The sequence below is a fragment of the Cherax quadricarinatus genome, chromosome 63, assembly GCF_038502225.1.
Source record: "Cherax quadricarinatus isolate ZL_2023a chromosome 63, ASM3850222v1, whole genome shotgun sequence".
Classification (NCBI taxonomy): Eukaryota; Metazoa; Arthropoda; class Malacostraca; order Decapoda; family Parastacidae; genus Cherax; species Cherax quadricarinatus.
In genome coordinates, this window is record NC_091354.1 from 23,289,341 (window position 1) to 23,316,465 (window position 27,125).

The 27,125-nt window shown below is 43.3% G+C and overlaps 1 protein-coding gene across 1 annotated transcript in view; it reads right to left on the reverse strand.

Annotated features, from left to right (window-relative positions):
- Positions 1-18,169: 18,169 nt before the first annotated feature.
- LOC128698148 (uncharacterized) overlaps positions 18,170-27,125 on the reverse strand; it is a 33,389-nt gene continuing 24,433 nt past the window's right edge. Inside the window, exons 2-6 of the mRNA XM_053790252.2 lie at positions 20,715-20,799; positions 20,348-20,466; positions 19,893-20,005; positions 19,021-19,139; positions 18,170-18,744 (exon numbers count right to left, since the gene is read on the reverse strand). Coding sequence (XP_053646227.2) covers positions 18,314-18,744; positions 19,021-19,139; positions 19,893-20,005; positions 20,348-20,466; positions 20,715-20,799 — 867 coding nt within the window. The 3' untranslated portion in view covers positions 18,170-18,313. The remainder of the gene's footprint in view (positions 18,745-19,020; positions 19,140-19,892; positions 20,006-20,347; positions 20,467-20,714; positions 20,800-27,125) is intronic.

Below are 27,125 nucleotides of genomic sequence, written 5' to 3' on the forward strand. Positions count from 1 at the left end.
TGGAAACTTCCAACCCATTTTCGGTGCTACCTGACTAATGTGGGTTGTCTATTGGGAACGTCACAACGAGCACCAACGAATCATTGGCAGACGTGAGTGAACATCCCCAGAAACCCCAATGAAGACTATCGAGAACGTCACGACAAATTCCAAAAGTAAAGGTAAGAACATTGTTTTAGTTGGAGACAGGTTAAGTTTATGGATAAGGCTTTTTGTCTTAGGGACAGAAAGAGGATGCAGAGGGTGGTGGGTTGGCGATGTATGTCAGAGAAAATTTAAATTGTTGTCTAAGACATGATATAAGATTAGAGACATCGAACAGAGAATCTGTTTGGCTACAGTTTCTCGATGGACACGACAAATTAATTTGGGTGTGATTTATAGGCCCCCAAACCTTGATAGGGAGGGCACTAAGCTGTTATGGGACGAAATTCATAAGGCATCTAGATATGAAAATGTTGTTATAATGGGAGATTTTAACTTTAGACAAATTGATTGGAACAATATGACAGGAAATCTTGAGTCTAGTAACTTTCTTGATACGGTTCAGGATTGCTTTTTAGAACAGGTTGTGACAGAACCAACTAGAGGAAACAATCTGCTTGACTTGGTTCTTGCCAACAAAGATTCACTAATTAATAATCTTGAGGTTAATGATGAGCTTTGGGAAAGTGATCACAAATCACTTAGTTTTAATATATCATGGAATTACCCAGATAACTGCAATCAAATCTCTGTCCCAGATTTTCGCTTGGCCGACATCATGGGACTGAAAAATTACCTTGGTGGGCTAAATTGGGATGTCCTGACTATGGGTCAGGCAGGTGATCTTGGTTGCCAATATGACGTTTTTCAGAGCATAGTTCTAGCTGCCCAGACAACTTTAGTTCCGAGTAGGGAAATTAGATCTAACAAAAATGGTCAAAAGAGAGGCATATATAGGCGTATCAAAAGAGGGGATGGGCAGTTAAGAAATCAATATATTCAATTAAAGAGAGAAATAAAGAAAGGAATAAGAAAAGCAAAAAGGGATTGAGGCTAAGGTCGCAAGGGATTCAAAGAGTAACCCTAAAGGATTCTTTCAGGTATACAGAAGTAAGATTAGGGACAAGATTGGCCCACTTAAGAGTAACTCTGGTCAGATCACTGACAGTAATAATGATATGAGTGAAATTCTAAATACCTACAGCCTCTCAGTTTTCACCCAGGAAAATACTAGCTATATTCCTGAAATAATAGATTATGTAGAACAGGATGATAATAAACTATGTACGATTGTGGTAACTAGTGACATGGTCCTCAGACAAATAGAGAAACTTAAACCTAACAAATCCCCAGGCCCTGATGAACTGTTTGCAAGGGTGTTAAAGGAATGTGAAGAGGAACTTAGCATACCTTTGGTTAATCTTTTTAACATATCACTACAAACTGGCATAGTGCCTGATAAGTGGAAAATGGCAAATGTAATACCTATTTACAAGGCAGGTGACAGGTCCTTGGCTTCGAACTATAGACCAATAAGCCTTACCTCCATAGTGGGAAAATTTATGGAATCAATAATTGCCGAAGCAATTCGTAGCCATCTTGACAGGCACAGATTGATTAATGAATCTCAACACGGTTTTACAAAGGGGCGTTCCTGTCTTACGAATTTACTAACTTTTTTCACTAAGGTGTTTGAGGAGGTAGATCATGGTAATGAATAGGATATTGTGTATATGGACTTCAGTAAGGCTTTCGATAGAGTTCCACACCAGAGGCTATTGAGGAAACTTAAGGCACACGGAATAGGAAGAGAAATTTTTTCCTGGGTAGAGGCATGGCTGACAAATAGACAGCAGAGAGTTTGCATAAATGGGGAGAAATCAAAATGGGGGCACGACACAAGCGGTGTTCCTCAGGGGTCAGTGTTGGGCCCGTTGTTGTTTACAATTTACATAAATGACATAGATGAGGGAATAAATAGTGACATAAGCAAATTTGCTGATGACACCAAAATAGGCCGTCCAATTCATTCTAATGAGGACACTAGAGCACTCCAGGATGATTTGAATAGACTGATGCAATGGTCGGAAAAGTGGCAGATGCAGTTTAATATTGACAAATGCAAAGTTCTAAATGTTGGACAGGTAAATAACCATGCCACATATAAACTAAATAATGAAGATCTTAATACTACTGATTGCAAAAAGATTTAGGAGTTCTGGTTAGCAGTAATTTAAAACCAAGACAACAGTGCATTAGTGTTCGCAATAAAGCTAACAGAATTCTTGGCTTCATATCTAGAAGTATAAATAACAGAAGTCCTCAGGTTGTTCTTCAACTCTGTATATCCTTGGTTACGCCTCATTTAGACTATGCTGCTCAGTTCTGGTCACCGTATTACAGAATGGACATAAATGCTCTGAAAAACGTACAGAGGAGGATGACAAAGAAGATCCCATTTATCAGAAATCTTCCCTATGAGGATAGACTGAGAGCCCTGAATCTGCACTCTCTCGAAAGGCGTAGAATTAGGGGGGATATGATCGAGGTGTATAAATGGAAAACAGGAATAAATAAAGGGGATGTAAATAGCGTGCTGAAAATTTCCAGCCAAGACAGGACTCGCAGCAATGGTTTCAAGTTGGAAAATTTCAGATTTAGAAAGGATATAGGAAAGCACTGGTTTGGTAATAGAGTTGTGGATGAGTGGAACAAATTCCCGAGTACAGTTATTCAGGCTAAAACGTTGTGTAGTTTTAAAAATAGGTTGGATAAATACATGAGTGGGTGTGGGTGGGTGTGAGTTGGACCTGATTAGCTTGTGCTGCTGGGTCTGGTGCAGTGCTCCATCCATGAGTGGAGATGATCAGACTGGGTGGGTCATTGGGCTAATCCGGAGGAGTCATTGGTCTAATCCGGGGGGAACATGGACCTGCTCCGCATGGGTCAGTAGGCCTGTTGCAGCATTCCTTCTTTCTTATGTTCTTATGAAAACAGTGAAGTCCCAGTGTAGTTATATTATGAGTTCTAGGGGAACTAGTATTAAGCAGAACGAGGTGGATATTGGAAAGCCAGTGGCACTAGGTGACAAGGACGGTAATAGGTTTAGTAGAAAAAGCAGATATGAGCAGAAAGGGTAAAGAGAAAGGAGGGTCTTTCAGTGTATATTATGTTAATAGCAGTAGTGCTAGGAATAAGATGGACGAGTTGAGATTAGTTTCTAGTACAGGTAACAGTGATACATTTGCCACAACTGAGACTTGGTTTAATTCAAAAAGTCGGGACATGCCTGCAGAATGTCACATTCAGGGGTTTAAATTTTTCCAAGTAAATAGAAGTATCGGGAAGGGGGGTGGGGTGGCAATGTATGTCCGAGATCGCTTGAACTGTTGCATAAAAACGGGTATTAAGTCTAAAGTAACACATACAGAGTCAGGATAGAATTTTTCAGAGGAGCATGAAAAATTTATTTTACGAGTGATATACCGTCCCCCATACTTAGGGATCAAGGAAGACTACTGTGGGAGGAAATTGTTAACCCCGCAAGGCACGATAATGTAGTAATTCTAGGAGACTTTAACTTTAGTCATATTGACTGGAATTTCTTGACTGGGAATTTAGAATCTAACAACTTCTTAGAAGTAGTTCAGGATTGTTTTTTGAGGCAATTTGTGACAGAGCCTAAAAGGGGAAATAACCTGCTTGACTTAGTTCTGGCAAACGAGGAAACCCTTATCAATAATTTAGAAATTACGGAGGAACTCGGCAGAAGTGATCACAGATCAATTACCTGTAGCATTGAATGGAAGTATGATAGAGATAATTCAGTAATGGTCCCAGATTTTCGTTTAGCAGATTGCAATGGGCTTAGAGAGCACTTATCATCTGTTGACTGGGGTAACGAAGAGAGCTATCAGTATGACAGCTTTCTTAACAGAATACATGCTGCCCACAGAATGTATTGTATTCGATCTAAAAAAAAATTAGATCGAATAGAAATTACTCAAAATGGATGAATAATAGGCTCAAATTTCTTTTAGAGCAGAAGAAAGGAATTTTTAGACGTATCAAAAGAGGTGAGGGTCATCTTATGAATCAGTACATTGACATTAAGAGGGACGTTAAAAATGGGATAAGAAAAGCTAAACGGATGAACGAAATTAAAGTTGCTAGAGATTCGAAAACTAACCGTACAAGTTTTTTCCAGGTGTATAGAACAAAAGTTAGGGATAAGACAGGTCCCCTTAAAAATAATTTGGGGCATCTTAATGACAAAGAGAATGAAATGTGCTCAATTTTAAATAATTATTTTCTCTCGGTTTTTACACAGGAAGACAATAACAATATCCCAGTAATTAATTTGTATAGTGGACCTGAAGAAGATATATTATGTAACATCACAGTCACTAGTGAAATGGTTATGAAGCAAATAGACCCTCTGAAACAAAATAAATCACCGGGTCCTGGTGAGGTTTTTTCAAGGGTTCTTAAGAAATGCAAAATGGAACTTTGTGAACCATTAACTAATATTTTTAATTTATCTCTTCAAACAGGTGTAGTGTCTGATATGTGGAAGATGGCTAATGTAATTCCTATTTTTAAAACAGGGGACAAGTCGTTACCGTCAAACTACCGCCCAATAAGCCTGACCTCAACTGTAGGCAAATTACTATAGTCAACTATAGCTGAGATTATAAGAAGCCATCTCGATAAGCATAGCTTGATTAATGATACTCAGCATGGATTCACAAGAGGCCTGTCTTGTCTAACTAATTTATTAACTTTCTTCAGTAAAGCTTTTGAGGCTGTTGACCACGATAAAGAATCTGATATTATTTACTTAGATTTTAGCAAGGCTTTTGATAGAGTTCCGCACCATAGACTGTTAAAGAAAGTGGCAGCTCATGGCATTGGGGAAAAAGTGCTATCATGGATAGAGTCAGGGCTCAAAGACAGGAAGCAGAGAGTGTCCATAAATGGGGTTAAATCCGAGTGGGGATCTGTAACAAGTGGCGTTCTACAGGGATCAGCCTAGGGCCCGTTGTTGTTTATAATATATATCAATGATCTTGATGAGGGAATTACTAGTGTAATGAGCAAATTCGCCGATGACACAAAGATAAGTAGGATAATTGATTCAAACGTAGAAATCAGGGAACTTCAGGAGGATTTAGACAAACTCAGTAAATGGTCAGAAAAGTGGCAGATGCAGTTCAATGTAGATAAATGCAAGGTTCTGAAGCTCGGGAGTCTCCATAACCCTAGTACTTATAAGTTAAATAATGCAGAACTTAACCGAACAGATTGCGAAAAGGACTCCGGGGTTATAATAAGCAGCAACCTTAAACCAAGACAGCAATTCCTAAGCGTACGTAATAAGGCAAACAGATTACTGGGATTTATATTAAGAAGTGTAAGCAACAGAATTTCAGCGGTTATATTACAGCTTTATACATCATTAGTAAGGCCTCACCTAGATTATGCAGCTCAGTTCGGGTCTCCATATTACAGAACGGACATAAATTCGTTAGAAAACGTTCAGCGTAGGATGACTAAATTAATACATAGCATTAGAAATCTTCCGGTACACTTGAAATCTTAGATTGTTGCTCCCTTCCTCACTGGTTGCTACCTCCCTCACCGGTTGCTCCCTCCCTCATTGCTTGCTACCTCACTCACTGGTTGCTCCCTCCCTCAATAGTTGTTTTCTCTCACACTCGTTGATCCCTTACGGGTATTCCTCCATCACTGGCTGCTCCCACTCAAACTGGTTGTTCCCTCACTGGTTGCTCCCACACTGGTTGCTCCCACACTGGTTGCTGCCTTATTGGTTGCTTCCTCCCACACTGGCTGCTCCATCCCACACTGGTTGCTCCATCCCACACTGGTTGCTCCATCCCACACTGCTTGCTCCATCCCACACAGGTTGCTCCATCCCACACTGGTTGCTCCGTCCCACACTGGTTGCTGCCTCACTGGTTGCTCCATCCCACACTGGTTGCTCAGTCCCACACTGGCCGCTCCCTCCCACACTGGCTGCTCCCTCCCACACTGGCTGCTCCCTCCCACACAGGTTGTTCCCTCACTGGTTGCTCCCACATTGGTTGCTGCATCACTGGTTGCTCCATCCCATACTTCTCCATCCCACACTGGTTGCTGCCTCACTGGTTGCTCCATCCCACACTGGTTGCTCAATCTCACACTGGCTGCTCCCTCCCACACTGGCTGCTCCCTCCCACACAGGTTGTTCCCTCACTGGTTGCTTCCACATTGGTTGCTGCTTCACTGGTTGCTCCATCCCACACTTCTCAATCCCACAATGGTTGCTGCCTCACTGGTTGCTCCATCCCACACTGGTTGCTCCGTCCCACGCTGGTTGCTTCCTCCCACACTGGCTGCTCCCTCCCACACTGGTTGTTCCCTCACTGGTTACTGCCACACTGGTTGCTGCCTCACTGATGGTTGGTCCCTCCCACACTGGTTGCTCCATCCCACACTGGTTGCTCCATCCCACACTGGTTGCTCTGTCCCACACTGGTTGCTTCCTCCCACACTGGTTGCTCCCTCCCACACTGGTTGCTCCATCCAACACTGGTTGCTCCATCCCATACTGGTTGCTTCCTCTCACACTGGTTGCTCAATCCCACACTGGTTGCTTCATCCCACACTGGTTGCTCCCTCCCACACTGGTTGCTCCCTCCCACACTGGTTGCTCCATCCCACACTGGTTTCTCCATCCCACACTGGTTGCTCCGTCCCACACTGGTTGCTTCCTTCCACACTGGTTGTTCCCTTCCACACTGGTTGCTCCCTTCCACACTGGTTGCTCCCTCCCACACTGATTGCTCCATCCAACACTGGTTGCTCCCTCCCACACTGGATGCTCCTTCCCACACTGGTTGCTCCATCCAACACTGGTTGCTCCCTCCCACACTGGTTGCTCCCTCCCACACTGGCTGGTCCCTTCCACAGTGGTTGTACCCTCATTGGTTGCTCCCACACTGGTTGCTGCCTTACTGGTTGCTCCATCCCACACTGGTTGCTCCGTCCCACACTGGTTTCTCATCCCACACTGGTTGCTCCCTCCCACACTGCTCCCTCCCACACTGCTGCCTCCCACAGTGGTTGTACCCTCATTGGTTGCTCCCACACTGGTTGCTGCCTCACTGGTTGCTCCATCCCACACTGGTTGCTCCCTCCCACAATGGTTGCTTCGTCCCACACTGGTTGCTTCCTCCCACACTGGTTGCTCCCTCCCACAATGGTTGCTCCGTCCCACACTGGTTGCTTCCTCTCTCACTGGTTGCTCAGTCCCACATCGGTTGCTTCCTCCCACACTGCTCCCTCCCACACTGGATGCTCCCTCCCACACTGGTTGCTCCCTCCTTCACTGGCTGCTCCCTCCCACACTGGCTGCTCCCTCCCACACTGGCTGCTCCCTCCCACACAGGTTGTTCCCTCACTGGTTGCTCCCACATTAGTTGCTGCTTAACTGGTTGCTCCATCCCACACTTCTCAATCCCACAATGGTTGCTGCCTCACTGGTTGCTCCATCCCACACTGGTTGCTCCATCCCACGCTGGTTGCTTCCTCCCACACTGGCTGCTCCCTCCCACACTGGTTGTTCCCTCACTGGTTACTGCCACACTGGTTGCTGCCTCACTGGTTGGTCCCTCTCACACTGGTTGCTCCATCCCACACTGGTTGCTCCATCCCTCATTGGTTGCTCCATCCCACACTGGTTGCTCCGTCCCACACTGGTTGCTTCCTCCCACACTGGTTGCTCCCTCCCACACTGGTTGCTCCATCCAACACTGGTTGCTCCATCACATACTGGTTGCTTCCTCTCACACTGGTTGCTCAATCCCACACTGGTTGCTTCCTCCCACACTGGTTGCTCCCTTCCATACTGGTTGCTCCGTCCCACACTGGTTGCTTCCTCCTACACTGGTTGTTCCCTTCCACACTGGTTGCTTCCCTCCACACTGGTTGCTCCCTTCCACACTGGTTGCTCCCTCCCACTCTGATTGCTCCATTCAACACTGGTTGTTCCCTCCCACACTGGATGCTCCTTCCCACACTGGTTGCTCCATCCAACACTGGTTGCTCCCTCCCACACTGGTTGCTCCCTCCCACACTGGCTGCTCCCTCCCACACTGGCTGGTCCCTCCCACAGTGGTTGTACCCTCATTGGTTGCTCCCACACTGGTTGCTGCCTCACTGGTTGCTCCATCCCACACTGGTTGCTCCGTCCCACACTGGTTGCTCCCTCCCACACTGCTTCCTCCCACACTGTCTGCTGCCTCCCACACTGCTGCCTCCCACAGTGGTTGTACCCTCATTGGTTGCTCCCACACTGGTTGCTGCCTCACTGGTTGCTCCATCCCACACTGGTTGCTCCCTCCCACAATGGTTGCTTCGTCCCACACTGGTTGCTTCCTCCCACACTGGTTGCTCAGTCCCACATTGGTTGCTTCCTCCCACACTGCTCCCTCCCACACTGGTTGCTCCCTCCCACACTGGTTGCTCCCTCCTTCACTGGCTGCTCCCTCCCACACTGGCTGCTCCCTCCCACACTGGCTGCTCCCTTCCACACTGGCTGCTCCCTCCCACACTGGCTGCTCCCTCCCACACTGGTTACTCCCTCTGTCATGTGGGGGTTCGAAACGTGGATTGCGTAAGAAACACTCACGTAGGCTATTAAGTACGTATATTAGACTTAATATTTGGGAAGCACCAAGCCTGACCTGCCGCCTGTCTAAATGTCTCTACTTAAGCTGGCTTGCTGAGTGCCTCAGAGGGCGAGCGGTCTTCAAACCATGCTAGGTCAGCTGTAACAGTGAATAACTAGTGATTCACACAGACGGTTGGTAGTCACTTCGAGACTTGTTACTGGTAGTACTGGGAGCTCGGCGACGCTAACGTATGTCTTCCTGACATACAGCTAATACAAACTAGAGACAACAGGCGTATGGCTTGGGCTGATTCTATACAATGTCAAAGTGCAGATCAACTGAATATCGGAATGGAAGCTAACGTAACTTGATACTATAGTAGACAATAGAAATACATTTGAGCCTATATTATTCATCTATACAGGTTATTTACATTTAACCCCAACTCTGCTAGGGTGAGATTGACATATGCAGAATGGGTGCCATATCTGGAAGGATCAAACTCTGTTGCACTAGCTAACTCATGCCGTGTTTGAGGCAGATCTGAATTTGTAGTTACAAATGATACTTGAGGAGTTCTCAATACCTGTCTTGTATGTAGGAAATAGCGACATTTAGGTTGATCATCTGACTGAGTATTAGAGGTAGAGGGTACAGGGTCAGGAGGGTTGTCAGAGTCTGTCACATTTGTCTGAGATGGAACATCGTTATCATCACATTCTAACTTCTTATGATCTAAATGTGGTTATACTGACCAGTACTAATTTTTCTAACCTTATACTTATTGCCCAGTTGAAATTTATAAGAAAGTAAAAATATTACTATAGGCTGAATTAAATGCAAAATAAGTTGTCTGTACTCTTACGTCAGTAAAGAAATTTACTAATAAAATTGTAAATCAATGTAAAAAGTATAAAATAAAATCACTAAATTGCATGCAGAGACAGATAACTGGGAAATTTAAATATTTTCTAAGAGTGCATAAACAAAAATAAAAATATAATGCAAAGAAAACATCAGGATAAAATAATAAAATGAAAAGACAAACAATAATGAACGAGAATAATAATGCATAAAAATATCAATAAAAAAAATAATTCACTGCAGAACAAGTGCAATAAAATAAGACGCAGAAATAATCTAGAAATAAAAGTTACACAGGGAAAATGCAGGTTAAATAATAAAAATAAAAATATGAAGAAAGACTGAACACTTTAATTCTTAATTGTAAATTAAACAAAACAATTTACTCAGAGTAAAGAAAACACTTTACGTTAAAAATAAGTAAAATTATACTAAGAGTGAATTTGTTTAAAGAAATACGAATAAAAATGAATAATAATGAGAAATAAAACTGGAAGTGCAACACTTAGAAGTGGCGGGGCACACAACACTTACAAGTGGCGGGGCACACACAACACTTACAAGTGGCGGGGCACACACATCACTTACAAGTGGCGGGGCACACACAACACTTACAAGTGGTGGGGCACACACAACACTTACAAGTGGCGGGGCACACACAACACTTACAAGTGGCGGGGCACACACAACACTTACAAGTGGCGGGGCACACACAACACTTACAAGTGGCGGGGCACACAACACTTACAAGTGGCGGGGCACACACAACACTTACAAGTGGCGGGGCACACACAACACTTACAAGTGGCGGGGCACACACAACACTTACAAGTGGCGGGGCACACACAACACTTACAAGTGGCGGGGCACACACAACACTTACAAGTGGCGGGGCACACACAACACTTAGAAGTGGCGGGGCACACACAACACTTACAAGTGGCGGGGCACACACAACACTTACAAGTGGCGGGGCACACACAACACTTACAAGTGGCGGGGCACACACAACACTTACAAGTGGCGGGGCACACACAACACTTAGAAGTGGCGGGGCACACACAACACTTACAAGTGGCGGGGCACACACAACACTTAGAAGTGGCGGGGCACACACAACACTTAGAAGTGGCGGGGCACACACAACACTTAGAAGTGGCGGGGCACACACAACACTTACAAGTGGCGGGGCACACACAACACTTACAAGTGGCGGGGCACACACAACACTTACAAGTGGCGGGGCACACACAACACTTACAAGTATCGGGGCACACACAACACTTACAAGTGGCGGGGCACACACAACACTTACAAGTGGCGGGGCACACACAACACTTACAAGTGGCGGGGCACACACAACACTTACAAGTGGCGGGGCACACACAACACTTAGAAGTGGCGGGGCACACACAACACTTAGAAGTGGCGGGGCACACACAACACTTACAAGTGGCGGGGCACACACAACACTTACAAGTGGCGGGGCACACACAACACTTACAAGTGGCGGGGCACACACAACACTTAGAAGTGGCGGGGCACACACAACACTTACAAGTGGCGGGGCACACACAACACTTACAAGTGGCGGGGCACACACAACACTTACAAGTGGTGGGGCACACACAACACTTAGAAGTGGGGGGACACACACAACACTTACAAGTGGCGGGGCACACACAACATTTACAAGTGGCGGGGCACACACAACACTTACAAGTGGGGGGGCACACACAACACTTACAAGTGGCGGGGCACACACAACACTTACAAGTGGCGGGGCACACACAACACTTACAAGTGGCGGGGCACACACAACACTTACAAGTGGCGGGGCACACACAACACTTACAAGTGGCGGGGCACACACAACACTTACATGTGGCGGGGCACACACAACTCTTACAAGTGGCGGGGCACACAACACTTACAAGTGGGGGGGGCACACACAACACTTACAAGTGGCGGGGCACACACAACACTTACAAGTGGCGGGGCACACACAACACTTACAAGTGGCGGGGCACACACAACACTTACAAGTGGCGGGGCACACACAACACTTACAAGTGGCGGGGCACACACAACACTTACAAGTGGCGGGGCACACACAACACTTACAAGTGGCGGGGCACACAACACTTACAAGTGGCGGGGCACACACAACACTTACAAGTGGCGGGGCACACACAACACTTACAAGTGGTGTGGCACACACAACACTTACAAGTGGCGGGGCACACACATCACTTACAAGTGGCGGGGCACACACAACACTTACAAGTGGTGGGGCACACACAACACTTACAAGTGGCGGGGCACACACATCACTTACAAGTGGCGGGGCACACAACACTTACAAGTGGCGGGGCACACACAACACATACAAGTGGCGGGGCACACACAACACTTACAAGTGGCGAGGCACACACAACACTTACAAGTGGTGGGGCACACACAACACTTACAAGTGGCAGGGCACACACAACACTTACAAGTGGCGGGGCACACACAACACTTACAAGTGGCGGGGCACACACAACACTTACAAGTGGCGGGGCACACACAACACTTACAAGTGGCGGGGCACACACAACACTTACAAGTGGCGGGGCACACACAACAAGGATTATTCACTTATCGGTTAATTGTTCATCCAACAAAATCTTGCTGTGACTGAGACAAGAATTGCTTGCATAAAAACTTGTACAAGAATCTGCGAAAAAATCAAGGTATTGAGAGACTGCTGGGCAAAGAATAAAAATGGTACACACAGAAATAAATGAGTAATTTAGTATACTGGGGTAAATAGCACTGCATGAATTACAATAACGACAATTACTGGAGAATACAATGCTGAAAGAATACAAAGGAAAAGAAATGAATGACTTCGCACGGAGTGAATGACTGGGGTAAGGAATAAAATACTGCACACAAATAAGGAATAAATTTGTACACTACAAAATAATACTTACTACAGGCAGAAAGTAGCATAAAAAACACAGATAAAAAATGTACAAATGGAACACGAAAGATGAACGATATCACTGAAAAATAATGATAAAATGATGAGTCAAAGAAACACTGAGCTAAAAACACCAGGCTTAGAGTACACAAGAAATTCACCGTAAATATCTCACACACGCAAATGTCTTTAAATGCAGGGAATTGACTCTAAACAGAAAATTATCACTGAAGACTGGAAGCGGTGGTGTTGGGTGGTGAACGGCGAGGGGAGGATGTGGTCCTGTGGGCTGGTGATGATTCCTCCTACACTCACACTGTTGTCGTGAAGAAATGCGCTATCTAGGCGAACTCACATAATTGGCTTTATCGTTGCCGCACAGCTACAATCTCTTGACCAATTATGTGAGCCAAAAAGGCGGTGCTAGGACCCGGTATAAGGGTGGAAAAAGCCACAGGTAAATGAGGTTGGTTGTGAGTGGGTGGTGGTGGTGACGACGGGTGGTGGAGGGAGCAGACGGGACAACCTGGATTTCCTCAGGCGCCCACTGTATACTAAATCTCATCATTCATGAGAAAACCCAGGTGGCTTAAACTAAGCCACAATATGCCGCAGGGATAGTGAAGACCACTCTTAAATCCAACAAGTAGCACAAAGCAATATTGGAGACAATACCTCAAGAGGGACTTGCGTGGCTTAGTTTTCTCTCTCAGCTGGGTTGGCTTGCTGGCTGAACCTTCGATAATGGCTGGCTGGAAGACGTGTAACGATGCACACAGCATGAAGGAGCAGGTGGATGCCAGGAGACAGGCTGGATGGTAGACTGAGGCAGGCAGGCTGGCACTCTCTCCCACAAACTGGCTTACTGGCTTGCTTAATTGCAAAATCCGGGTCAACCCCTCGGAGATTGAAGCAGTTAGCACACGAACTAAGGCAGGAAGCTTGAAAAGCGGCTGCAACTGGCTTGCAGGCTGGAGTGACACAGGGTGGAGGTGGGTGAGGGTAGAAGCGGCTAGCTGGGGGTGGCAGAGACGGTCACCTCTGACCTGCGGCACCCCACAATCTTCTAACTTCGGAAATACCCGTAAATCCACGCCCACAATGCTGCCATCGAATGTCACGTGGGGGTTCGAAACGTGGATTGGGTAAGAAACACTCACGTACGTATATTAGACGGAATATATGGTAAGCACCAAGCCTGACCTGCCGCCTGTCTAATGTCTCTACTTGAGCTGGCTTGCTGAGTGCCTCAGAGGGCGAGCGGTCTTCAAATCATGCTAGGTCAGCTGTAACAGTGAATAACAAGTGATTAACACAGACGGTTGGTACTGAGTCCCTACCAGACTGGTAACTGGTTACTGGTACTGGTACTGCTGAGACCTCCCATACTGGTTGTTCCCGCACTAGTTACTGCCTCACTGGTTGCTCAATCCCACACTGGTTGCTCCCACCCACACTGGTTGCTCAATCCCACACTGGTTGCTCCCTCCCTCACTGGCTGCTCCCTCCCACACTGGCTGCTCCCTCCCACACTGGTTGTTCCCTCACTGGTTGCTCCCACACTGGTTGCTGCCTGAATGGTTGCTCCCTCCCACACTGGTTGCCCCATCTCACACTGGTTGCCCAATCCCACCCTGGTTGCTCTATCCCATACTGGTTACCCAATCCCACACTGGTTGCTCCGTTCCACTCTGGTTGCTTCCTCTCACACTTGTTGCTCAATCCCACACTGGTTGCTTCCTCCCACACTGGTTGCTTCCTCCCACACTGGTTGTTCCCTCACTGGTTGCTCCCACACTGTTTGCTCCCTCCCACACTGGTTGCTCTATCCCACACTGGTTTCTCCATCCCACTCTGGTTGCTCCATCCCACACTGGTTGCTCCCTCACTGATTGCTAACTTAATGGCTGCTCCCTCTCTGTGTGTTCAGTAGAGGAAATAAGTCACTTTGTGTTATCCCAGGTTCTTTACACATATGCTGCTATGCATGATCTATGTAACTGTATTTGAGTATACCCTTAACATCGCGTTAAAATTTTTTAAACCATTCTTTTATGAACAAGTATAATATTTAATGACACACATTACAGAGTTTGTAGTTACCATTATGGTTACTTCGAGTACTTGTAAAAGTTTTCAATAATCAACCTTTGGAGGAAGACCTACTTCGACTAGTGGATGGTACCAATATGACCCCGCCTCCTCCTGCTTCACCTCACCTGACTACAGTATATAAGCCACGTCTACGGCCCTATGCTGTACATTCTACAAGATTGATGGACTAAACACATCGACTCCAGACTGAGGGACTGAATACCTCAAACTCCTCCTCTCCTTACACCTTCTGCTTTGTATAGGACTGATGAAACCACTGTGTGGTTTCCGCAGTAAAGATTCCCATATGTTGCATAAGTGTCTCAATCTTCAACTTGTCGGTTTTCAAAACCATTTATCACAGATGTAGTTCAAGAAATCCAGAATGCATGCAATATCTGAATAATGCCTCATCTGATGGGTTTCAAACCTTCACTGCCGGTGTGTTTTCTTGAAAGGAAGGAGAATGTTCTAATTATCCTTTATCATTCTTAATCGGTCAATTTTATTAAATACATTAAAAAATTATTTACATTTAATTATTAAAGAATGACTCATCGTATCGTCTTCAAACCATTCACGATGAAGCATTCTTTAAGAAGGATGATGATCTAAAATTTCAGACAGTAAAGATGAATATGTATCAGTTTTCTAACATGATGAATCAAGTTAAATTTGTTTTATTTTGAGTAATAACTGGAGAATAACTTTTCTGATTTCTTCAGACTTACAGTATTAATGGTTTATTTTTTTTAAGTGAGGCGTTCATTCCGAGCTTCATGAATTTATATAAGTTTTATTAAATAAATCAGAATACATTCTGTCATCGGCTTCATACACTAAACGCTGCTGTATTTTAATTACAGTTATTTTTGTATTAAAATTTTACTAATTATTGAAGAAATTTGTATAGAAATATTTTTTTTTAATCTTTACGAGAGTCGTTGTACCGTTGGTTCTGTTGGTGGTGGTCCTGTTGGTGGTGGTCCTGTTGGTGTCGGTGGTGGGAAAGTTGCTGGTGGTGGTGGTTCCGCTGGTGATGGTCCTGTTGGTGGTGGTCCTGTTGTTGTCGGTGGTGGGAAAGTTGCTGGTGGTGGTGGTTCCGTTGGTGGTGGTGGTTCTGGTGGTGGTGGTTCTGGTGGTGGTGGTTCCGCTGGTGATGGTCCTGTTGGTGGTAGTCCTGTTGGTGGTGATGGTGGTGGTCCTATTGGCGGTGATCGTGGTAGTCCTGGTGGTGGTGGTGGTGGTCCAGTTGGTGGAGATGGTGGTGGTGGTGGTCTTGGTGGTGGTGGTCCTGTTGGTCCTGTTGGTGGTGGTGGTCCTGTTTGTGGTGGTGGTGGTCCTGGTGGTGGTGATGGCCCTGGTGGTGGTGATGGTCCTGGTGGTGGTGATGGTCCTGGTGGTGGTGATGACCCTCGTGTTGCGCGTGTCTTAATTTTATCTTGTCGGTATTATATACTATTCTTGTACTACTACTACTACTACTACCACCACCTTTTCCTGCCTATATATAGCCGTCCTGCTCCACTTCTGGTTAGTGGGACTTTGTCAATGGTCCAAGTCGGACCGAAACGTCGTCGTAAGCTTCTCTCTTTTATGTGCGGGTTATTTGTGTATCGTTCCAGTCACAGTATTGTGCCTTTTTTTGTTACCTATTACTATATATTTTATTTCGACATTTAAATAATATTTTAGTTTTGAAAAACTTATGCCTTTCTAGCCGTGACTTTACTGGAGTGTAAACTGAAGGAATAGATGAAGTTTGGTTCTTATCTACTGCACATCAAGTAGGCCCAAAATTACACCCCCAGGCGAGAAAGGTCTGTTATCCTGGGTGGTAAAGGGACTTAGAGCGAAAATAAACACAACAGTAGTCTTTAAATTATATCTTCTTACATCAAGTATGATTAGAGGTAGTTACCTTTATGTACACTATGTACAAGAGTTTGGAAAATAAGTGTATCACAGTAATCAAGAGGCAAGACAACAGCCAGAGAGACAACCGTGATCAACAAGCAACTGTATGAATCTGACAAGAGCTAACCCAGTTGCTATCACGTTACCTTGGCAATTGTCCGACCCACATTATGATTGGCTGAACCAAGGTACTGATTTAAGGATGGGGCCCCCTTAATCGTTAAACCCTTAGCACCCTGTTCACTGGTTGAGAGACAGTCTATATGGGAGTGTGTACATACGCCGAATAAATGTAACTTACTCTTTGCATGCCACACCAAAACACATTATTTTGTTCCAAGAAGCAAATATTGTACGTCTGATTAAAAGGGGAAAATAAAACACTCTTAAAATTGAAATTTAGTAGACTTTGGATGCAAACAATAGAATATATTTCTTATATCAGAAATTATATTACAAATTAGGAATAGTCGTATAGGATAAATTATGTAGTCAATAAGTTTTATTTATAATATCTGGTTGTAAACATTTTCGAATTTCCGTGAAACATGAGAGGAAACATTTAAAATTCATTATACTTTATCTATGTATTTTTTCGTTACAAACATTTCATTTATCAATATTTGATATGTAATGGACTTAAAATGAATCAATATAATTTTCCAATTTTCTCTAAAAATAACAAAGTTCTCAAGAGACCTTATCATTGTCATTAATATTAAAAATAATATATATGACTGTTGTAATATACGACTGATTGAATATTATATACGGCTGGATAACTACGACAGTCGCAGTTCTTGACAACAGGGATAAAAACGTTTACATTAATATGCTAAATTTTGGTAACTACATTTAAAAACATCTTAAAAACTTTTTCAATAAATCCCCCGGGTACTATAGATGAAAATAGTTGTGAGAGCGTTAGTAGCAGACATAGATGAAAAAGGAATAAAATAGGAACAGTACCATAAATTGTATGAAGAGCAGTTATAGCAGCATGAATAGTTGTAAATGTAGTAATAACGACGGTAGTAGCAGTAATAATTGGATTCGTAGTGCGAATAGTAGAGGTGATTCAGTTGTTTGTGGCGGTGGTGGTAGAGGCGGTAGTGTTGGTGGTAGTGGTGGTGGTGGTAGAGGCGGTAGTGTTGGTGGTAGTGGTGGTGGTGGTAGAGGCGGTAGTGTTGGTGGTAGTGGTGGTGGTGGTAGAGGCGGTAGTGTTGGTGGTAGTGGTGGTGGTGGTAGAGGCGGTAGTGTTGGTGGTAGTGGTGGTGGTGGTAGTAGTGGTGGTGGTGGTGGTAGAGGCGGTAGTGTTGGTGGTAGTGGTGGTGGTGGTAGTAGTGGTGGTGGTGGTGGTAGAGGCGGTAGTGTTGGTGGTAGTAGTGGTGGTGGTGGTGGTAGTAGTGTTCGTGATGGTGGTGGTGGTAATGTTGGTGATAATTTTCCTAGTGGTGGTGCTATTGGGAATCTCTTATATTGTGTTATTAGTCTGTTGTAGGCAGTACCTCTGTTGCTGTTGATGTTCCTGTTGGTGTTGGTGTTTCTGTTGATGTTGGTGTTCCTGTTGGTGTTGGTGTTCCTGTTGATGTTGGTGTTCCTGTTGGTGTTGGTGCTCCTGTTGATGTTCCGTTGGTGTTGGTGTTTCTGTTGTTGGTGATGATATTAGCCTGAATGGTGGGGGTAAAACTGTTCGTGGTAATGGTGGTCCAGGTGGTGGTGGTCCAGGTGACGGTGGTGGTCCAGGTGGTGGTGGTTCAGGTGACGGTGGTGGTCCAGGTGGTGGCGGGGACCCTCGTGATGGTGGTGATTATCCTAGTGGCGGAGGTGATCCTGGTAAAGGTGGTGGTGATCCTGGTAGAGTTGGTGGTGATCCTGGTAGAGTTGGTGGTGATCCTGGTAGAGTTGGTGGTGATCCTGGTAGAGTTGGTGGTGATCCTGGAAGAGGTGGTGGTGATCCTGGAAGAGGTGGCGGTGATCCTGGAAGAGGTGGTGGTGATCCTGGTAGAGTTGGTGGTGATCCTGGAAGAGGTGGTGGTGATCCTGGAAGAGGTGGCGGTGGTCCTGGAAGAGGTGGTGGTGATCCTGGTAGAGTTAGTGGTGATCCTGGTAGAGGTGGCGGTGATCCTGGTAGAGGTGGGGGTGAACCTGGTAGTGGTGATGTTGAATTAGTGCTTGGTGTAACAGATGTGTTGGCTGGTGAGGTTGTTGTGGCAGTGGACAAAGTGGTGACATTCTTCCCTGTTGAAAATATAATTAATTTGTCATTTATGGTCACATAATTCACAGCAAAAAGCTGACTCGCGAACTTCAGTTTAGTGTCGATAATAGTGAAAGACAAACAGTTTGTTGGATGAGCTTAAAATGGCACCATTTCACTGTGTGAAACGTTGTCTTATAAGCCTAATCTGTAACGTGTGCCTTAAAGACTTAATTGACAAAAACAACAACACGATCATTATATTAAGATGGAAAAGACTTTCAGATAGTGCCATAGGCTGAGGTAGGCCTACTTACCAGCCAAAACAGACACGGAACAGCAGATTTGAGATTTATTGAGTTGATTTTGCTTGTAGTAGATGAGAGAAGCGAAATTAGACTTTGTAATGAGGTGTCTAGGTCCTCGGGGGCTGAAACTGTAATGATAGAGGAAAACAATAGTTGTTTATTAATCGTTCTGGGAACCATCAGTTTCCGGCCAGATTTCAAACCAGGTCTATATTGGAAAGGCAACATCACGGACAAAATGAAAAAAAAAACTGTTGTTTAGTGAATGTAAACATCACTACTTATTGCTTTACGCCACTTGATGCATATTTACTGATAGAAACTTAAACCTCGGTATACATATGTCGTGCCGATTAGGTAAAAATTGCGATTTTGGCTTAAATAGCAACACTATTTTTGCCGACTAAGGCATGCGAAAATTTGTGTGTGCAATAATTTGCATAAATTATTCCGAACCTAACACGAAAGTATATTTCGTTGTGTATGTTAATTATTAAATTATTGTAAATATTTCTGAAATATATTTAGTTGGATAGGCAAAATTAAATTGCTCTTGTTATAATAAGGTTAAGTAAGTTTTCTAAGGTTCTTTTAGTACAAATTTATTATTTTTACATTATTATAAATGAAAAAATATATATATCTGTAAACGTATAAGTGAAAATTTTAGAAAAGATTTAATTTTAAATAAGTTCAAGCTAACTGACTAGTATTACTTATTCCGCACGACATTTATGTACATATATATATATATATATATATATATATATATATATATATATATATATATATATATATATATATATATATATATATATATATATATATATATATATATATATATATATATATATTGCAGTAAACGTACGTGGTTAACTTACGTTCTCAGTCTTTGAACGGTTGAAAGAAAGAGTCGATCATCAGTGGGTTGAGGGTTGAGTGGGAAGTTCGTCAAGTCACAAGTGATGTTCAACACAGAGGTTGGGTCTGAAGTCTGTATTGTTAATATTCACATTAGTATCGATATTCTTATTGAAATAATTATAATAATAATCATTATAATTATTATTATCATTCACCAAAATACTAAACTCGTCGGGGATAAAGAGATATTAATATATGATGGGAAGGACAGCTCCACTTCCTTGAATCAAGAGAATATTAACCACAACGTCTCCTGTCTATGCTTATACTCATTAAATTTATGTGAAGCGCTAAGCTCGTATGAGTCATGCAACTCAAGTATTGAAGGTTCGATCCGCTATGTAATGAGCGCATGACAACCAATACCTAAGAATGACAACGTCAACCAAACATCGTAAGAGTTGGCTCCCACCTTGAGTGTCCAGTCTATGACCGAGCGAGTGGGACGTGTGCCTGACGAGATACACACAGGTGTTCCTGGGAACACTAGTGTCTCCTGCCCTGGCTTGGTAGCACATTTCTTGCAGAACCCTGTGAGAATATATATATATATATATATATATATATATATATATATATATATATATATATATATATATATATATATATATATATATATATATATAACCACATTGTATAAATACTCAAAATATTGCTGGTGATGACGGTGTATTTCTATTATAATGATTTAATCAATACATACGTCAGGCATTTAAAGCAGTTTTTTAATGGTAAATATGTACTTATTGGATTAAAACACTGAGTCAGTAAGTACTTACCTGGAGGCAAATTACTGCCTACTAGGAGTGAGCTGTTAATTCCCAGCTTGGTAGGACTCGTAAGAACCTTGACATTCACTGCAGCCTGTAAAATAAGACCCAGGCTGGTAAAACAGGGAAGTCACTGCAATGGATCAGGGAATACCTGTCGGGAAGACATCAGTGAGTCATGGTACGTGACGAGGCGTCAGAGTGGGCGCCTGTGACGAGCGGAGTTCCACAGGGGTCAGTCCTAGGACCGGTGTAGTTTCTGGTGTTCATGAATGATATGACGGACGGAATAAACTCAGAAGTGTCCCTGCTCGCAGATGATGCGAAGTTGATGAGAAGAATTCAATTGGAGGAGGAGCAGGCGGAACTACAAAAGAATCTGGACAGGATGCAAGCCTTGTCCGGAAACTGGTTCCTGGAGTTCAACCCCACCAAGTACAAAGTCATGAAGATTGGGGAAGGGCAACGATGACCGTACATGGAGTACAGTCTAGGCGGCCCGGACACTACAAACCTCACTCAAGGAAAAGGATCTTGGGGTAAGTATAACACCGAGCACATCTCCTGAGGCACACTTCAACCAAATGACTGCTGCAGCATATGGGCACCTAGCAAACCTAAGGACAGCATTCCGATATCTCAATAAGGAATAGCATAGGAACCTGTACACCGTGTGTGTCAGGCCTATATTGGAGTATGTAGCACCAGTTTGGAACCCACACCTAACCAAGCATGTAAGGTAATTAAAGAAAGTGCAAAGATTTGCAACAAGACTAGTTCCAGAGCTAAGGGGCATGTCCTACGAGGAGAGGTTAAGGGAAATCGACCTGATGACACTGGAGGACAGGAGAGGTAGGGGGATATGATAACGGCTTATAAAATACTGAGAGGAATTGACAAGGTGGACAAAAACAGGATGTTCCAGAGATGGGACACAGCAACAAGGAGTCATAATTTGAAGTTGAAGACTGAAATGAATCACAGGGATGTTAGGAAGTATTTCTTCAGTCACAGAGTTGTCAGGAAGTGGAATAGTCTGGGAAGTAGAGTAGTGGAGGCAAGATCCATACATAGCTTTCAGAAGATGTATGATAAAGCTCATGGAGCAGGAAGAGTTACCTAGTAGCGACCAGTGAAGAGGCGGGGCCAGGAGTTGTGAATCGACCCCTGCAACTACAACTAGGTGAGTACATGTTGAACTCACAACAGATGCTGGGAAACTTTTTTTAATATTTTATTTAAAACTCAGGTACAAAATATATGGGTACATAATCAATATGTAACAAGATACAGGCAGTGAAACAATCTGCAGTGACTACACAAATACCGAAGAAGCACTTATATAATGACATCAGAACTGGCTGCTGCACTCAAATCAAACACTGCTTTTATGTATTGTGCTTCACGTGAAATGTTGGTCTTATAATAAACAATAGTCCTACCTAGTAATGCTTACACTCCCCCCCCCCTTGAAAACATACCACTTTCACCTTAGTATACTCATTGACAAATCTCTTATACATATATAAGAGCATTAAGGACATCATTGACAACATATATAAACACAATCCAGCCATCTAAAAGGCTGACTATAATACAAGGAATGTCTGAACATGATGGCACACATCCACCATTGAACACAATCCACACCCTAATCCTCATATACCCTATGGTAACAATCAATATCGTACACGAAGGTGGATTTAATACACTACCGCTGACACTTCAACCCCCCCCCCCCACATGCCTAGTAACTGCGTCTGCCGTCACCACTCATAACCACCATCAGTCATTGAATTTAAAAATATATTAGAATACAATAAAGTAAAAGAATATAAGAACCCCTTGTCGACTCCGCCACAGAAAAATAAAAATTTTCCATTTTCTAAATACACACTGCTGGTTCATCTTTGTGCTGACACAAAACATCCCCCATCACCTATGCTTTTTATCTCTTTACTCCAAAGCTAAATACCAGATTATACATTTCATCAATCAAAATTATATTACAATAAGCATAAAAATATCAATACTTATCATCCGACTAATAGGTGTACATTGTTATCACGCTGAATTCCATGAAATTTACATAAGAATTAATACATATATTGGGAATCCTCACAATCCTTCCCGTCTTCTAAATACAGTGTACATACATCCAACGACATGTCGTTATGATCCAATCATAATTAAATTACACTTCCCCTTCTCCCCAGTGCAAGATAAATGCCACTTGCACTATACGTCACAACACCTTACATTTGCAAACTTAAACGTATAAAATAAGAACTTTTTTTTATATTTTATTTAAAACATCATATTCTATAGAGTAAACCAAGATTCACACCATAAATACCAGAAAAAATCTTTGTAACTAATACGAATAGATATATACGACAAACACACCATAAAACACATACGTACGTTTCACTAAACACACACAGTACCAAAAGATATAACTGTTTGCGTAACAAATATAACACTGGTGGAAACCCCACTTAACCCATTATAACCTACATGCACATCATACAAACATGTTACATTGATGTTTAAACAATAGTTTATGTAATTTGCATACAAAATACACAATTGTTTATAAAAATTCCAACTTAGACACAAATTCAATTATTTACTCTAACACAAATTCATTAACATAATAAATATATAAATTGATGATCATATTAATCGCTAGCAATTTCCATCCATTTTATATGTGTTCAATCTTGATACCTATGAACTACGTTTGAATCACAAACAAAAATCACAATATTACGAAATATTTATAGGATAAATTTGGACGACTCAGGGTAATGTACGCGTGTTATATCCCTTTAATACTTTGTTGACTCACAGACTAGATTGAACAGTAACAGGGAAGGGATAAAACATGCATAATATATACACACACACACACACACACATATATATATATATATATATATATATATATATATATATATATATATATATATATATATATATATATATATATATATATATATATATATATACATATATGCAGGTTTGTAAACCCAAATATCTGGACCTATGAAACACAATCAAAAACAAAATACTAAGAAAACTTGTGACTCAAGAAAAAACGAGTCTTTACACAAAAGGAAGCTTCAAAAACATAAATACTGTAAAGGCACCACTGTCATTTTGTACACAAAAGGCATAGTAAGTAACCCTAACTCCAGAACCAACAAACACACATCCATAACAACTAGAATACATCCATGCCCAATCTCGTATTCACGCAACTCACACCTCCTCCCCCAAGAGACGAGCCAGCTATTCCCACTGACCTACACGGAAACTTACCCGGCATGCCCGTATATTATTCACAAATTCACAAGGCTTTCAATAGTTAGCCTTTTATAACCGTCCGAGAAACCCTTATCCCACCTCATCCCATACAATTCCCTATTCCTACACATTGTACGATAAAACGTTATTGCAAGGACACGCCTTCTCACCTCACTTACCCCTTTCCCCCTCATTACCCACGAAATATAAATGTAATCCACGATAATATAATCTAAAGCTCGTCTAACTTCCTGGTCTAATCCACCGATGTCGAGACTTAACGGGCGCAGGACCTGCACCCCTCTCCCTCCCACCCTCTGTACCACCCTACCTAACCAACCCCTGACATCTTCTAAACCTTCGCAAAAATAGACAACATGAAAAGCCGTGTCTTCTCCTCCACAAAACCCACACCCGCCACCTTCCACGACTCTTCTGGATCGTAGTATTGCCCCTGACGGCAATATACCATGTAAAAAACGGAACATGACTTCACGCACCCTAGGCCGTAATTTCAGCTTACTAAATCTGAGCCAAATATTTTCCCACGAGTACATGGGGAACAAACCTTCTACTGGAGCTGCGCACGTACCCCCCAGTAACCTACTTAAAACCCTTATGCGAATGTTTTTCCGTTCCCTTACCATCAACAAAGCCCATAGTACAATCTCACATTCCCTCAATTCCATTCCCCCATACCACTTTTTCAACCTCATATATACCTGTTCCATATTTCCCACCATCACACCCACACGCCAAACCTCCTACTTTAGAAAAATACATTTTACCCTACGCTTTAAGTCCAACAATCCCAAACCTCCTCGATGGACAGGTAACATAACAACCTCACGTCTTAACCAATCACACCTCGATCCCCACAAAAAGGTAAATACTCTTTTCAATATTCCATTGATCGCTGTCCCTGTAATCGGGAATACAGCCGCAACGTGCCACACCTTACTATACAATAAAACGTTAACAACGATCACACGTTGGGCCAGAGTGAGATGTTGGGGCCTCAAAACACCCACACGACCAATGACCTTTTCCAATGTCCTTACTGAATTTTCCTCCCGCCACAACCAAATTGTCTCTATAAATAATACCACAAATCTTTAATGACATCGCAGTCGTGTTAACCACGTTACAGCTCACCATTCCTCCCCCTTTCCAGGTACCCAACCCCATGATCATTGACTTCTTACTATTTACCTTCATACCCGTGGCTCGTTCAAACACACGTACATCTTCCAACACTTTCATAGACATCCGTTCACACACCAAAACAGTCGTATCATCCACATAACCTATTAATGCCGGCCAACATCTCCCTTCCCCTACCCTCCCTCACCCCGGGAATTTACTGTGCTCTCAACCATCCTGTAAAAGGGAACCTGAAAACATGCAAATAAGATCTGTGACATAGGGCACCCTTGTCTTAAACCTCTACCCATCTCAAAGTCCGTCCCCATACACCCATTTATTTGTACTCTCATCTTTGCTCCCTTATACAGCGTGTTTACCCACCCAACTATTTCGTCACCGTAACCCTGTCTCCTAAGTATACTCTGCAGTGCACCTCTTTCCACTCTATCATAGGCGGCTCGCCAGTCTAAAGCCAGTAAAACCGCCCACCCCCCTTTGACTCCACAAAACTTCTTAAAATCCCGTGACCTTCTAACATCGACCTGCCCGGCAACCCAAACTGTGATGGTGAAACAACCCTCCCAACCATGCATTTCACCCTATTACCCAAAATTTTTGCGAAAACCTTGTAGTCTGCACAGAGCAACGATATTGCCCTATACTTCCCAAGGTCTGGCTGCCCTTTGCCTTTCGGGACCAGCACCACAATTGCTGTATTCTGCTTATTCCCTAACGTACCCTTCTCCTTCATACAATTTAATAATCTTACCATGAACTTCCCAATCAACGCCCAATGCTGTAAATAAAATTCCACCGGTAAACCATCAATACCCGGGGCTTTGCCCTTTCTCATTCCGTGTAAAGCAATTTCAATTTCCTCCTCAGTAATATCCCCACCCAAAGCCTTCTTATCACTATGACCCAAATTGCACTTGGCATATGTGCACACCCTATTTAATTCCACTTTATCCACATCACTACTAGTCCAGTATTTTTTATACCACATATCCACATATGCACTCATAGCTTTCATGTTTCTTATCACTTGACCTGCTCTATGGATTCCCATCGTCTCACGTACCTCCAAGCTAGGGATTGCCATCAGCGCCTGCTTTTGCTTTTGCTGCCGCAACACACATGCGGATGGCTTGTCTCCCCACAAAACTTCTTCTAATCCTGCTTGCACCCGCACCGCTTGAAACCGCTCATTATGCAACGTTCGCAAGCTATCTTTTATGTCTACAATCTCGTCCATGGGGTAAACACCACCAACCTTTCCCTGCTCATAACAACCTCTTAATCGATCTTCTAAATAATTCACTAGTCCATATTTTAGAGTGTTTATATGTTTACCCTCCCTCACATAAAAGGATTTTATCCTTTCTCTTGCTACCGAGTCCCACCATGTTACAATGAGCTTCCCTTGAAAGCTCTTTCCACAGCATAGAAAAACCCTCTAAACCTTCCTCATCACCTAACACACTAATATTTAATTTCCAATAAGGCCGATAAATTTCCGCCATCCCCTCCCACCCTACCTCCACTACTACTGCCCTATGATCTGACAAGACCGTCTCGACCGTATTAAAAGACTTTGCAACTACTCCTTGAGAAATATACACTCTGTCCAACTTTGCAGCATATCCCCTTCTGATAAAAGTATGTTCTGTTTCCCACACCCCTCCCCAAATACATCACGTAACTTAACATCCCTCAACAAATTTCTGAGAGGTGCAGACATATGCCCAGTCCCTTTGGGTTCGATGTCAGCTGCCCTGATGACACAGTTCCAGTCACCCCCCACTATCGTCACCTCCAGAAGTGCACGCAAAAAATAAACAAGGTCCTCACACACAAAATCCTTTCGTACCTTCGTGCTATTCTCCGCAGGGGCATACACACTAAAGATACACGCTTTCCCATCCAAGTTCCATCCACTCTCAGCACCCTCCCTCCACCCCCCTC